Consider the following 16,574-nt stretch of genomic DNA (forward strand, 5'->3'; position numbering starts at 1 on the left):
GACAGGGCAGTGACAGGATGATGACAGGACAGTGACAGGACAGTGACAGGGCAGTGACAGGATGGTGACAGGACAGTGACAGGGCAGTGACAGGTTGGTGACAGGACAGTGACAGGGCAGTGACAGGATGGTGACAGGACAGTGACAGGCCCGGCCTCCACAGAAGGACCGAGGCGTCCCACAGGTCATACCTTCTGTCTCTTGTAGACACTGGAGAGCGGAGCCACCTCACAGTCCTTGTGGGCCCCGAACACCTTACACATGGAGCAGGTGGGGGTCTCGCAGCTCAGGCAGTAAATATTGATTTTCTCTTCCTCGTGTTCCTCACACATTAAATGCTGCTCTGATTTGGTGTTCAGGGGCCTAGGAGAGAGAAAGGATTAGATATTGGGAATGTCATGAACGCCTGTCAGTGGTAATGTGCGGAGGGCGTAATCGCTGCGATGTAAGCAGAGGCGGATTTACAGGTGAGGGCGCCGCGAGGCACAACAGTAACTGCCCCCCCCCCCCTCCTCTCATTGATTGGCTATAACCCCTCATGTGATGACAGACAATTTAATAGAATAAAATAAAAAAAAAGCCACTATGACTTTTTTTTTTTTATTATGTGTACATATTTACTAAGTAGGAGAGATTACAGGAGGCAGTGTGTGCCTGCCCCACCCGCTTACACTCCATTCTGATGGCGTATGGTACAGTGTGTGCCTGTCCCACCCGCTTACACTCCATTCTGATGGCGTATGGTACAGTGTGTGCCTGTCCCACCCGCTTACACTCCATTCTGATGGCGTATGGTACAGTATGTGCCTGTCCCACCCGCTTACACTCCATTCTGATGGCGTATGGTACAGTATGTGCCTGTCCCACCCGCTTACACTCCATTCTGATGGCGTATGGTACAGTATGTGCCTGTCCTACCCGCTTACACTCCATTCTGATGGCGTATGGTACAGTGTGTGCCTGTCCTACCCGCTTACACTCCATTCTGATGGCGTATGGTACAGTATGTGCCTGTCCTACCCGCTTACACTCCATTCTGATGGCGTATGGTACAGTATGTGCCTGTCCTACCCGCTTACACTCCATTCTGATGGCGTATGGTACAGTATGTGAGTGTCCTACCCGCTTACACTCCATTCTGATGGCGTATGGTACAGTATGTGCCTGTCCCACCCGCTTACACTCCATTCTGATGGCGTATGGTATAGTATGTGCATGACCCACCCGCTTACACTCCATTCTGATGGCGTATGGTACAGTGTGTGCCTGTCCTACCCGCTTACACTACATTCTGATGGCGTATGGTACAGTATGTGCCTGTCCCACCCGCTTACACTCCATTCTGATGGCGTATGGTACAGTATGTGCCTGTCCTACCCGCTTACACTCCATTCTGATGGCGTATGGTACAGTATGTGCCTGTCCTACCCGCTTACACTCCATTCTGATGGCGTATGGTACAGTGTGTGCCTGTCCTACCCGCTTACACTCCATTCTGATGGCGTATGGTACAGTGTGTGCCTGTCCTACCCGCTTACACTCCATTCTGATGGCGTATGGTACAGTGTGTGCCTGTCCTACCCGCTTACACTCCATTCTGATGGCGTATGGTACAGTATGTGCCTGTCCTACCCGCTTACACTCCATTCTGATGGCGTATGGTACAGTGTGTGCCTGTCCCACCCGCTTACACTCCATTCTGATGGCGTATGGTACAGTGTGTGCCTGTCCCACCCGCTTACACTCCATTCTGATGGCGTATGGTACAGTGTGTGCCTGTCCCACCCGCTTACACTCCATTCTGATGGCGTATGGTACAGTGTGTGTCTGTCCCACCCGCTTACACTCCATTCTGATGGCGTATGGTACAGTGTGTGCCTGTCCCACCCGCTTACACTCCATTCTGATGGCGTATGGTACAGTGTGTGCCTGTCCCACCCGCTTACACTCCATTCTGATGGCGTATGGTACAGTGTGTGCCTGTCCCACCCGCTTACACTCCATTCTGATGGCGTATGGTACAGTGTGTGCCTGTCCTACCCGCTTACACCCCATTCTGATGGCGTATGGTACAGTATGTGCCTGTCCCACCCGCTTACACTCCATTCTGATGGCGTATGTACAGTATGTGCCTGTCCCACCCGCTTACACTCCATTCTGATGGCGTATGGTACAGTATGTGCCTGTCCCACCCGCTTACACTCCATTCTGATGGCGTATGGTACAGTATGTGCCTGTCCTACCCGCTTACACTCCATTCTGATGGCGTATGGTACAGTGTGTGCCTGTCCCACCCGCTTACACTCCATTCTGATGGCGTATGGTACAGTGTGTGCCTGTCCCACCCGCTTACACTCCATTCTGATGGCGTATGGTACAGTGTGTGCCTGTCCCACCCGCTTACACTCCATTCTGATGGCGTATGGTACAGTGTGTGCCTGTCCCACCCGCTTACACTCCATTCTGATGGCGTATGGTACAGTGTGTGCCTGTCCCACCCGCTTACACTCCATTCTGATGGCGTATGGTACAGTGTGTGCCTGTCCCACCCGCTTACACTCCATTCTGATGGCGTATGGTACAGTGTGTGCCTGTCCCACCCGCTTACACTCCATTCTGATGGCGTATGGTACAGTGTGTGCCTGTCCCACCCGCTTACACTCCATTCTGATGGCGTATGGTACAGTGTGTGCCTGTCCTACCCGCTTACACTCCATTCTGATGGCGTATGGTACAGTGTGTGCCTGTCCCACCCGCTTACACTCCATTCTGATGGCGTATGGTACAGTGTGTGCCTGTCCCACCCGCTTACACTCCATTCTGATGGCGTATGGTACAGTGTGTGCCTGTCCCACCCGCTTACACTCCATTCTGATGGCGTATGGTACAGTGTGTGCCTGTCCCACCCGCTTACACTCCATTCTGATGGCGTATGGTACAGTGTGTGCCTGTCCCACCCGCTTACACTCCATTCTGATGGCGTATGGTACAGTGTGTGCCTGTCCCACCCGCTTACACTCCATTCTGATGGCGTATGGTACAGTGTGTGCCTGTCCCACCCGCTTACACTCCATTCTGATGGCGTATGGTACAGTGTGTGCCTGTCCCACCCGCTTACACTCCATTCTGATGGCGTATGGTACAGTGTGTGCCTGTCCTACCCGCTTACACTCCATTCTGATGGCGTATGGTACAGTGTGTGCCTGTCCTACCCGCTTACACTCCATTCTGATGGCGTATGGTACAGTGTGTGCCTGTCCTACCCGCTTACACTCCATTCTGATGGCGTATGGTACAGTATGTGCCTGTCCTACCCGCTTACACTCCATTCTGATGGCGTATGGAACAGTGTGTGCATGTTCTACCCGCTAACACTCCATTCTGATGGCGTATGGTACAGTATGTGCCTGTCCTACCCGCTTACACTCCATTCTGATGGCGTATGGTACAGTATGTGCCTGTCCCACCCGCTTACACTCCATTCTGATGGCGTATGGTACAGTATGTGCCTATCCTACCCGCTTACACTCCATTCTGATGGCGTATGGTACAGTATGTGCCTGTCCTACCCGCTTACACCCCATTCTGATGGCGTATGGTACAGTATGTGCCTGTCCCACCCGCTTACACTCCATTCTGATGGCGTATGGTACAGTATGTGCCTGTCCCACCCGCTTACACTCCATTCTGATGGCGTATGGTACAGTATGTGCCTGTCCCACCCGCTTACACTCCATTCTGATGGCGTATGGTACAGTATGTGCCTGTCCTACCCGCTAACACCCCATTCTGATGGCGTATGGTACAGTATGTGCGTGTCCTACCCGCTTACACTCCATTCTGATGGCGTATGGTACATTATGTGCCTGTCCTACCCGCTTACACTCCATTCTGATGGCGTATGGTACATTATGTGCCTGTCCTACCCGCTTACACTCCATTCTGATGACGTATGGTACAGTATGTGCCTGTCCCACCCGCTTACACTCCATTCTGATGGCGTATGGTACAGTATGTGCCTGTCCCACCCGCTTACACTCCATTCTGATGGCGTATGGTACAGTATGTGCCTGTCCCACCCGCTTACACTCCATTCTGATGGCGTATGGTACAGTATGTGCCTGTCCCACCCGCTTACACTCCATTCTGATGGCGTATGGTACAGTGTGTGCCTGTCCTACCCGCTTACACTCCATTCTGATGGCGTATGGTACAGTGTGTGCCTGTCCTACCCGCTTACACCCCATTCTGATGGCGTATGGTACAGTGTGTGCCTGTCCCACACGCTTACACTCCATTCTGATGGCGTATGGTACAGTGTGTGCCTGTCCTACCCGCTTACACTCCATTCTGATGGCGTATGGTACAGTGTGTGCCTGTCCCACCCGCTTACACTCCATTCTGATGGCGTATGGTACAGTGTGTGCCTGTCCCACCCGCTTACACTCCATTCTGATGGCGTATGGTACAGTATGTGCCTGTCCCACCCGCTTACACTCCATTCTGATGGCGTATGGTACAGTATGTGCCTGTCCCACCCGCTTACACTCCATTCTGATGGCGTATGGTACAGTATGTGCCTGTCCTACCCGCTTACACTCCATTCTGATGGCGTATGGTACAGTGTGTGCCTGTCCTACCCGCTTACACTCCATTCTGATGGCGTATGGTACAGTGTGTGCCAGTCCTACCCGCTTACACTCCATTCTGATGGCGTATGGTACAGTGTGTGCCTGTCCTACCCGCTTACACTCCATTCTGATGGCGTATGGTACAGTATGTGCCTGTCCTACCCGCTTACACTCCATTCTGATGGAGTATGGTACAGGGTGTGCCTGTCCTACCCGCTTACACTCCATTCTGATGGCGTATGGTACAGTGTGTGCCTGTCCCACCCGCTTACACTCCATTCTGATGGCGTATGGTACAGTGTGTGCCTGTCCCACCCGCTTACACTCCATTCTGATGGCGTATGGTACAGTATGTGCCTGTCCTACCCGCTTACACTCCATTCTGATGGCGTATGGTACAGTATGTGCCTGTCCCACCCGCTTACACTCCATTCTGATGGCGTATGGTACAGTATGTGCATGACCTACCCGCTTACACTCCATTCTGATGGCGTATGGTACAGTATGTGCATGTCCTACCCGCTTACACTCCATTCTGATGGCGTATGGTACAGTATGTGCATGACCTACCCGCTTACACTCCATTCTGATGGCGTATGGTACAGTATGTGCCTGTCCTACCCGCTTACACTCCATTCTGATGGCGTATGTACAGTGTGTGCCTGTCCTACCCGCTTACACCCCATTCTGATGGCGTATGGTAAAGTATGTGCCTGTCCTACCCGCTTACACCCCATTCTGATGGCGTATGGTACAGTATGTGCCTGTCCCACCCGCTTACACTCCATTCTGATGGCGTATGGTACAGTATGTGCCTGTCCCACCCGCTTACACTCCATTCTGATGGCGTATGGTACAGTATGTGCCTATCCTACCCGCTTACACTCCATTCTGATGGCGTATGGTACAGTATGTGCCTGTCCTACCCGCTTACACCCCATTCTGATGGCGTATGGTACAGTATGTGCCTGTCCCACCCGCTTACACTCCATTCTGATGGCGTATGGTACAGTATGTGCCTGTCCCACCCGCTTACACTCCATTCTGATGGCGTATGGTACAGTATGTGCCTGTCCTACCCGCTTACACTCCATTCTGATGGCGTATGGTACAGTATGTGCCTGTCCTACCCGCTAACACCCCATTCTGATGGCGTATGGTACATTATGTGCCTGTCCTACCCGCTTACTCTCCATTCTGATGACGTATGGTACAGTATGTGCCTGTCCCACCCGCTTACACTCCATTCTGATGGCGTATGGTACAGTATGTGCCTGTCCCACCCGCTTACACTCCATTCTGATGGCGTATGGTACAGTATGTGCCTGTCCCACCCGCTTACACTCCATTCTGATGGCGTATGGTACAGTGTGTGCCTGTCCCACCCGCTTACACTCCATTCTGATGGCGTATGGTACAGTGTGTGCCTGTCCCACCCGCTTACACTCCATTCTGATGGCGTATGGTACAGTGTGTGCCTGTCCCACCCGCTTACACTCCATTCTGATGGCGTATGGTACAGTGTGTGCCTGTCCCACCCGCTTACACTCCATTCTGATGGCGTATGGTACAGTATGTGCCTGTCCTACCCGCTTACACTCCATTCTGATGGCGTATGGTACAGTATGTGCCTGTCCTACCCGCTTACACTCCATTCTGATGGCGTATGGTACAGTATGTGCCTGTCCTACCCGCTTACACTCCATTCTGATGGCGTATGGTACAGTGTGTGCCTGTCCTACCCGCTTACACTCCATTCTGATGGCGTATGGTACAGTATGTGCCTGTCCTACCCGCTTACACTCCATTCTGATGGCGTATGGTACAGTGTGTGCCTGTCCCACCCGCTTACACTCCATTCTGATGGCGTATGGTACAGTATGTGCCTGTCCCACCCGCTTACACTCCATTCTGATGGCGTATGGTACAGTGTGTGCCTGTCCCACCCGCTTACACTCCATTCTGATGGCGTATGGTACAGTGTGTGCCTGTCCCACCCGCTTACACTCCATTCTGATGGCGTATGGTACAGTGTGTGTCTGTCGCACCCGCTTACACTCCATTCTGATGGCGTATGGTACAGTGTGTGCCTGTCCCACCCGCTTACACTCCATTCTGATGGCGTATGGTACAGTGTGTGCCTGTCCCACCCGCTTACACTCCATTCTGATGGCGTATGGTACAGTGTGTGCCTGTCCCACCCGCTTACACTCCATTCTGATGGCGTATGGTACAGTGTGTGCCTGTCCCACCCGCTTACACTCCATTCTGATGGCGTATGGTACAGTGTGTGCCTGTCCTACCCGCTTACACCCCATTCTGATGGCGTATGGTACAGTATGTGCCTGTCCCACCCGCTTACACTCCATTCTGATGGCGTATGTACAGTATGTGCCTGTCCCACCCGCTTACACTCCATTCTGATGGCGTATGGTACAGTATGTGCCTGTCCCACCCGCTTACACTCCATTCTGATGGCGTATGGTACAGTGTGTGCCTGTCCCACCCGCTTACACTCCATTCTGATGGCGTATGGTACAGTGTGTGCCTGTCCCACCCGCTTACACTCCATTCTGATGGCGTATGGTACAGTGTGTGCCTGTCCCACCCGCTTACACTCCATTCTGATGGCGTATGGTACAGTGTGTGCCTGTCCCACCCGCTTACACTCCATTCTGATGGCGTATGGTACAGTGTGTGCCTGTCCTACCCGCTTACACTCCATTCTGATGGCGTATGGTACAGTGTGTGTCTGTCGCACCCGCTTACACTCCATTCTGATGGCGTATGGTACAGTGTGTGCCTGTCCCACCCGCTTACACTCCATTCTGATGGCGTATGGTACAGTGTGTGCCTGTCCCACCCGCTTACACTCCATTCTGATGGCGTATGGTACAGTGTGTGCCTGTCCCACCCGCTTACACTCCATTCTGATGGCGTATGGTACAGTGTGTGCCTGTCCCACCCGCTTACACTCCATTCTGATGGCGTATGGTACAGTGTGTGCCTGTCCTACCCGCTTACACCCCATTCTGATGGCGTATGGTACAGTATGTGCCTGTCCCACCCGCTTACACTCCATTCTGATGGCGTATGTACAGTATGTGCCTGTCCCACCCGCTTACACTCCATTCTGATGGCGTATGGTACAGTGTGTGCCTGTCCCACCCGCTTACACTCCATTCTGATGGCGTATGGTACAGTGTGTGCCTGTCCCACCCGCTTACACTCCATTCTGATGGCGTATGGTACAGTGTGTGCCTGTCCCACCCGCTTACACTCCATTCTGATGGCGTATGGTACAGTGTGTGCCTGTCCCACCCGCTTACACTCCATTCTGATGGCGTATGGTACAGTGTGTGCCTGTCCTACCCGCTTACACTCCATTCTGATGGCGTATGGTACAGTGTGTGCCTGTCCCACCCGCTTACACTCCATTCTGATGGCGTATGGTACAGTGTGTGCCTGTCCCACCCGCTTACACTCCATTCTGATGGCGTATGGTACAGTGTGTGCCTGTCCCACCCGCTTACACTCCATTCTGATGGCGTATGGTACAGTGTGTGCCTGTCCCACCCGCTTACACTCCATTCTGATGGCGTATGGTACAGTGTGTGCCTGTCCCACCCGCTTACACTCCATTCTGATGGCGTATGGTACAGTGTGTGCCTGTCCCACCCGCTTACACTCCATTCTGATGGCGTATGGTACAGTGTGTGCCTGTCCCACCCGCTTACACTCCATTCTGATGGCGTATGGTACAGTGTGTGCCTGTCCCACCCGCTTACACTCCATTCTGATGGCGTATGTACAGTATGTGCCTGTCCCACCCGCTTACACTCCATTCTGATGGCGTATGGTACAGTATGTGCCTGTCCCACCCGCTTACACTCCATTCTGATGGCGTATGGTACAGTGTGTGCCTGTCCCACCCGCTTACACTCCATTCTGATGGCGTATGGTACAGTGTGTGCCTGTCCCACCCGCTTACACTCCATTCTGATGGCGTATGGTACAGTGTGTGCCTGTCCCACCCGCTTACACTCCATTCTGATGGCGTATGGTACAGTGTGTGCCTGTCCTACCCGCTTACACTCCATTCTGATGGCGTATGGTACAGTGTGTGCCTGTCCCACCCGCTTACACTCCATTCTGATGGCGTATGGTACAGTGTGTGCCTGTCCCACCCGCTTACACTCCATTCTGATGGCGTATGGTACAGTGTGTGCCTGTCCCACCCGCTTACACTCCATTCTGATGGCGTATGGTACAGTGTGTGCCTGTCCCACCCGCTTACACTCCATTCTGATGGCGTATGGTACAGTGTGTGCCTGTCCCACCCGCTTACACTCCATTCTGATGGCGTATGGTACAGTGTGTGCCTGTCCCACCCGCTTACACTCCATTCTGATGGCGTATGGTACAGTGTGTGCCTGTCCCACCCGCTTACACTCCATTCTGATGGCGTATGGTACAGTGTGTGCCTGTCCCACCCGCTTACACTCCATTCTGATGGCGTATGGTACAGTGTGTGCCTGTCCCACCCGCTTACACTCCATTCTGATGGCGTATGGTACAGTGTGTGCCTGTCCCACCCGCTTACACTCCATTCTGATGGCGTATGGTACAGTGTGTGCCTGTCCCACCCGCTTACACTCCATTCTGATGGCGTATGGTACAGTGTGTGCCTGTCCCACCCGCTTACACTCCATTCTGATGGCGTATGGTACAGTGTGTGCCTGTCCCACCCGCTTACACTCCATTCTGATGGCGTATGGTACAGTGTGTGCCTGTCCCACCCGCTTACACTCCATTCTGATGGCGTATGGTACAGTGTGTGCCTGTCCCACCCGCTTACACTCCATTCTGATGGCGTATGGTACAGTGTGTGCCTGTCCCACCCGCTTACACTCCATTCTGATGGCGTATGGTACAGTGTGTGCCTGTCCTACCCGCTTACACTCCATTCTGATGGCGTATGGTACAGTGTGTGCCTGTCCTACCCGCTTACACTCCATTCTGATGGCGTATGGTACAGTGTGTGCCTGTCCTACCCGCTTACACTCCATTCTGATGGCGTATGGTACAGTGTGTGCCTGTCCTACCCGCTTACACTCCATTCTGATGGCGTATGGAACAGTGTGTGCATGTCCTACCCGCTTACACTCCATTCTGATGGCGTATGGTACAGTATGTGCCTGTCCTACCCGCTTACACTCCATTCTGATGGCGTATGGTACAGTATGTGCCTGTCCCACCCGCTTACACTCCATTCTGATGGCGTATGGTACAGTATGTGCCTATCCTACCCGCTTATACTCCATTCTGATGGCGTATGGTACAGTATGTGCCTGTCCTACCCGCTTACACCCCATTCTGATGGCGTATGGTACAGTATGTGCCTGTCCCACCCGCTTACACTCCATTCTGATGGCGTATGGTACAGTATGTGCCTGTCCCACCCGCTTACACTCCATTCTGATGGCGTATGGTACAGTATGTGCCTGTCCCACCCGCTTACACTCCATTCTGATGGCGTATGGTACAGTATGTGCCTGTCCTACCCGCTAACACCCCATTCTGATGGCGTATGGTACAGTATGTGCGTGTCCTACCCGCTTACACTCCATTCTGATGGCGTATGGTACATTATGTGCCTGTCCTACCCGCTTACACTCCATTCTGATGGCGTATGGTACATTATGTGCCTGTCCTACCCGCTTACACTCCATTCTGATGACGTATGGTACAGTATGTGCCTGTCCCACCCGCTTACACTCCATTCTGATGGCGTATGGTACAGTATGTGCCTGTCCCACCCGCTTACACTCCATTCTGATGGCGTATGGTACAGTATGTGCCTGTCCCACCCGCTTACACTCCATTCTGATGGCGTATGGTACAGTATGTGCCTGTCCCACCCGCTTACACTCCATTCTGATGGCGTATGGTACAGTGTGTGCCTGTCCTACCCGCTTACACTCCATTCTGATGGCGTATGGTACAGTGTGTGCCTGTCCTACCCGCTTACACCCCATTCTGATGGCGTATGGTACAGTGTGTGCCTGTCCCACACGCTTACACTCCATTCTGATGGCGTATGGTACAGTGTGTGCCTGTCCTACCCGCTTACACTCCATTCTGATGGCGTATGGTACAGTGTGTGCCTGTCCCACCCGCTTACACTCCATTCTGATGGCGTATGGTACAGTGTGTGCCTGTCCCACCCGCTTACACTCCATTCTGATGGCGTATGGTACAGTATGTGCCTGTCCCACCCGCTTACACTCCATTCTGATGGCGTATGGTACAGTATGTGCCTGTCCCACCCGCTTACACTCCATTCTGATGGCGTATGGTACAGTATGTGCCTGTCCTACCCGCTTACACTCCATTCTGATGGCGTATGGTACAGTGTGTGCCTGTCCTACCCGCTTACACTCCATTCTGATGGCGTATGGTACAGTGTGTGCCAGTCCTACCCGCTTACACTCCATTCTGATGGCGTATGGTACAGTGTGTGCCTGTCCTACCCGCTTACACTCCATTCTGATGGCGTATGGTACAGTATGTGCCTGTCCTACCCGCTTACACTCCATTCTGATGGAGTATGGTACAGGGTGTGCCTGTCCTACCCGCTTACACTCCATTCTGATGGCGTATGGTACAGTGTGTGCCTGTCCCACCCGCTTACACTCCATTCTGATGGCGTATGGTACAGTGTGTGCCTGTCCCACCCGCTTACACTCCATTCTGATGGCGTATGGTACAGTATGTGCCTGTCCTACCCGCTTACACTCCATTCTGATGGCGTATGGTACAGTATGTGCCTGTCCCACCCGCTTACACTCCATTCTGATGGCGTATGGTACAGTATGTGCATGACCTACCCGCTTACACTCCATTCTGATGGCGTATGGTACAGTATGTGCATGTCCTACCCGCTTACACTCCATTCTGATGGCGTATGGTACAGTATGTGCATGACCTACCCGCTTACACTCCATTCTGATGGCGTATGGTACAGTATGTGCCTGTCCTACCCGCTTACACTCCATTCTGATGGCGTATGTACAGTGTGTGCCTGTCCTACCCGCTTACACCCCATTCTGATGGCGTATGGTAAAGTATGTGCCTGTCCTACCCGCTTACACCCCATTCTGATGGCGTATGGTACAGTATGTGCCTGTCCCACCCGCTTACACTCCATTCTGATGGCGTATGGTACAGTATGTGCCTGTCCCACCCGCTTACACTCCATTCTGATGGCGTATGGTACAGTATGTGCCTATCCTACCCGCTTACACTCCATTCTGATGGCGTATGGTACAGTATGTGCCTGTCCTACCCGCTTACACCCCATTCTGATGGCGTATGGTACAGTATGTGCCTGTCCCACCCGCTTACACTCCATTCTGATGGCGTATGGTACAGTATGTGCCTGTCCCACCCGCTTACACTCCATTCTGATGGCGTATGGTACAGTATGTGCCTGTCCTACCCGCTTACACTCCATTCTGATGGCGTATGGTACAGTATGTGCCTGTCCTACCCGCTAACACCCCATTCTGATGGCGTATGGTACATTATGTGCCTGTCCTACCCGCTTACTCTCCATTCTGATGACGTATGGTACAGTATGTGCCTGTCCCACCCGCTTACACTCCATTCTGATGGCGTATGGTACAGTATGTGCCTGTCCCACCCGCTTACACTCCATTCTGATGGCGTATGGTACAGTATGTGCCTGTCCCACCCGCTTACACTCCATTCTGATGGCGTATGGTACAGTGTGTGCCTGTCCCACCCGCTTACACTCCATTCTGATGGCGTATGGTACAGTGTGTGCCTGTCCCACCCGCTTACACTCCATTCTGATGGCGTATGGTACAGTGTGTGCCTGTCCCACCCGCTTACACTCCATTCTGATGGCGTATGGTACAGTGTGTGCCTGTCCCACCCGCTTACACTCCATTCTGATGGCGTATGGTACAGTGTGTGCCTGTCCCACCCGCTTACACTCCATTCTGATGGCGTATGGTACAGTGTGTGCCTGTCCCACCCGCTTACACTCCATTCTGATGGCGTATGGTACAGTGTGTGCCTGTCCCACCCGCTTACACTCCATTCTGATGGCGTATGGTACAGTGTGTGCCTGTCCCACCCGCTTACACACCATTCTGATGGCGTATGGTACAGTGTGTGCCTGTCCCACCCGCTTACACTCCATTCTGATGGCGTATGGTACAGTGTGTGCCTGTCCCACCCGCTTACACTCCATTCTGATGGCGTATGGTACAGTGTGTGCCTGTCCCACCCGCTTACACTCCATTCTGATGGCGTATGGTACAGTGTGTGCCTGTCCTACCCGCTTACACTCCATTCTGATGGCGTATGGTACAGTGTGTGCCTGTCCTACCCGCTTACACTCCATTCTGATGGCGTATGGTACAGTGTGTGCCTGTCCTACCCGCTTACACTCCATTCTGATGGCGTATGGTACAGTGTGTGCCTGTCCTACCCGCTTACACTCCATTCTGATGGCGTATGGTACAGTGTGTGCCTGTCCTACCCGCTTACACTCCATTCTGATGGCGTATGGTACAGTGTGTGCATGTTCTACCCGCTTACACTCCATTCTGATGGCGTATGGTACAGTATGTGCCTGTCCTACCCGCTTACACTCCATTCTGATGGCGTATGGTACAGTATGTGCCTGTCCCACCCGCTTACACTCCATTCTGATGGCGTATGGTACAGTATGTGCCTATCCTACCCGCTTACACTCCATTCTGATGGCGTATGGTACAGTATGTGCCTGTCCTACCCGCTTACACCCCATTCTGATGGCGTATGGTACAGTATGTGCCTGTCCCACCCGCTTACACTCCATTCTGATGGCGTATGGTACAGTATGTGCCTGTCCCACCCGCTTACACTCCATTCTGATGGCGTATGGTACAGTATGTGCCTGTCCCACCCGCTTACACTCCATTCTGATGGCGTATGGTACAGTATGTGCCTGTCCTACCCGCTAACACCCCATTCTGATGGCGTATGGTACAGTATGTGCGTGTCCTACCCGCTTACACTCCATTCTGATGGCGTATGGTACATTATGTGCCTGTCCTACCCGCTTACACTCCATTCTGATGGCGTATGGTACATTATGTGCCTGTCCTACCCGCTTACACTCCATTCTGATGACGTATGGTACAGTATGTGCCTGTCCCACCCGCTTACACTCCATTCTGATGGCGTATGGTACAGTATGTGCCTGTCCCACCCGCTTACACTCCATTCTGATGGCGTATGGTACAGTATGTGCCTGTCCCACCCGCTTACACTCCATTCTGATGGCGTATGGTACAGTATGTGCCTGTCCCACCCGCTTACACTCCATTCTGATGGCGTATGGTACAGTGTGTGCCTGTCCTACCCGCTTACACTCCATTCTGATGGCGTATGGTACAGTGTGTGCCTGTCCTACCCGCTTACACTCCATTCTGATGGCGTATGGTACAGTGTGTGCCTGTCCTACCCGCTTACACTCCATTCTGATGACGTATGGTACAGTGTGTGCCTGTCCTACCCGCTTACACTCCATTCTGATGGCGTATGGTACAGTGTGTGCCTGTCCTACCCGCTTACACTCCATTCTGATGGCGTATGGTACAGTGTGTGCCTGTCCTACCCGCTTACACCCCATTCTGATGGCGTATGGTACAGTATGTGCCTGTCCTACCCACTTACACTCCATTCTGATGGCGTATGGTACAGTATGTGCCTGTCCCACCCGCTTACACCCCATTCTGATGGCGTATGGTACAGTGTGTGCCTGTCCCACCCGCTTACACCCCATTCTGATGGCGTATGGTACAGTATGTGCCTGTCCTACCCGCTTACACTCCATTCTGATGGCGTATGGTACAGTATGTGCCTGTCCTACCCGCTTACACTCCATTCTGATGGCGTATGGTACAGTATGTGCCTGTCCTACCCGCTTACACTCCATTCTGATGGCGTATGGTACAGTATGTGCCTGTCCTACCCGCTTACACTCCATTCTGATGGCGTATGGTACAGTGTGTGCCTGTCCTACCCGCTTACACTCCATTCTGATGGCGTATGGTACAGTATGTGCCTGTCCTACCCGCTTACACTCCATTCTGATGGCGTATGGTACAGTATGTGCCTGTCCTACCCGCTTACACTCCATTCTGATGGCGTATGGTACAGTATGTGCGTGTCCTACCCGCTTACACTCCATTCTGATGGCGTATGGTACAGTATGTGCGTGTCCTACCCGCTTACACCCCATTCTGATGGCGTATGGTACAGTATGTGCATGACCTACCCGCTTACACTCCATTCTGATGGCGTATGGTACAGTATGTGCGTGTCCTACCCGCTTACACCCCATTCTGATGGCGTATGGTACAGTATGTGCCTGTCCTACCCGCTTACACTCCATTCTGATGGCGTATGGTACAGTATGTGCGTGTCCTACCCGCTTACACCCCATTCTGATGGCTTATGGTACAGTATGTGCCTGTCCTACCCGCTTACACCCCATTCTGATGGCGTATGGTACAGTATGTGCCTGTCCTACCCGCTTACACTCCATTCTGATGGCATATGTACAGTATGTGCCTGTCCTACCCGCTTACACTCCATTCTGATGGCGTATGGTACAGTATGTGCCTGTCCTACCCGCTTACACTCCATTCTGATGGCGTATGGTACAGTATGTGCCTGTCCTACCCGCTTACACTCCATTCTGATGGCGTATGGTACAGTATGTGCCTGTCCTACCCGCTTACACTCCATTCTGATGGCGTATGGTACAGTATGTGCCTGTCCTACCCGCTTACACTCCATTCTGATGGCGTATGGTACAGTATGTGCGTGTCCCACCCGCTTACACCCCATTCTGATGGCGTATGGTACAGTATGTGCCTGTCCCACCCGCTTACACTCCATTCTGATGGCGTATGGTACAGTATGTGCCTGTCCTACCCGCTTACACTTCATTCTGATGGCGTATGGTACAGTGTGTGCCTGTCCTACCCGCTTCCACTCCATTCTGATGGCGTATGGTACAGTATGTGCATGACCTACCCGCTTACACTCCATTCTGATGGCGTATGGTACAGTATGTGCGTGTCCTACCCGCTTACACCCCATTCTGATGGCGTATGGTACAGTATGTGCGTGTCCTACCCGCTTACACCCCATTCTGATGGCGTATGGTACAGTATGTGCCTGTCCTACCCGCTTACACACCATTCTGATGGCGTATGGTACAGTATGTGCGTGTCCTACCCGCTTACACCCCATTCTGATGGCGTATGGTACAGTATGTGCGTGTCCTACCCGCTTACACCCCATTCTGATGGCGTATGGTACAGTATGTGCCTGTCCTACCCGCTTACACTCCATTCTGATGGTGTATGGTACAGTATGTGCCTGTCCTACCCGCTTACACTCCATTCTGATGGCGTATGGTACAATATGTGCCTGTCCCACCCGCTTACACTCCATTCTGATGGCGTATGGTACAGTATGTGCCTGTCCCACCCGTTTACACTCCATTCTGATGGCGTATGGTACAGGATGTGCCTGTCCCACCCGCTTACACTCCATTCTGATGGCGTATGGTACAGGATGTGCCTGTCCTACCCGCTTACACTCCATTCTGATGGCGTATGGTACAGTGTGTGCCTGTCCTACCCGCTTACAGTGCATTCTGATGGCGTATGGTACAGTGTGTGCCTGTCCCACCCGCTTACACTTCATTCTGATGGCGTATGGTACAGTATGTGCCTGTCCCACCCGCTTACACTCCATTCTGATGGCGTATGGTACAGTGTGTGCCTGTCCCACCCGCTTACACTCCATTCTGATGGCGTATGGTACAGTATGTGCCTGTCCTACCCGCTT

General features: G+C 52.8%; 1 protein-coding gene across 1 annotated transcript in view; it reads right to left on the minus strand.

Annotated features, from left to right (window-relative positions):
• Positions 1-16,574, minus strand: part of TRIM54 (tripartite motif containing 54) — a 238,990-nt gene that overhangs the window by 158,565 nt on the left and 63,851 nt on the right. The window contains exon 3 of the mRNA XM_063914921.1: positions 192-363. Coding sequence (XP_063770991.1) covers positions 192-363 — 172 coding nt within the window. The remainder of the gene's footprint in view (positions 1-191; positions 364-16,574) is intronic.

This window comes from Pseudophryne corroboree, chromosome 4, assembly GCF_028390025.1.
Source record: "Pseudophryne corroboree isolate aPseCor3 chromosome 4, aPseCor3.hap2, whole genome shotgun sequence".
Lineage (NCBI taxonomy): Eukaryota > Metazoa > Chordata > Amphibia > Anura > Myobatrachidae > Pseudophryne > Pseudophryne corroboree.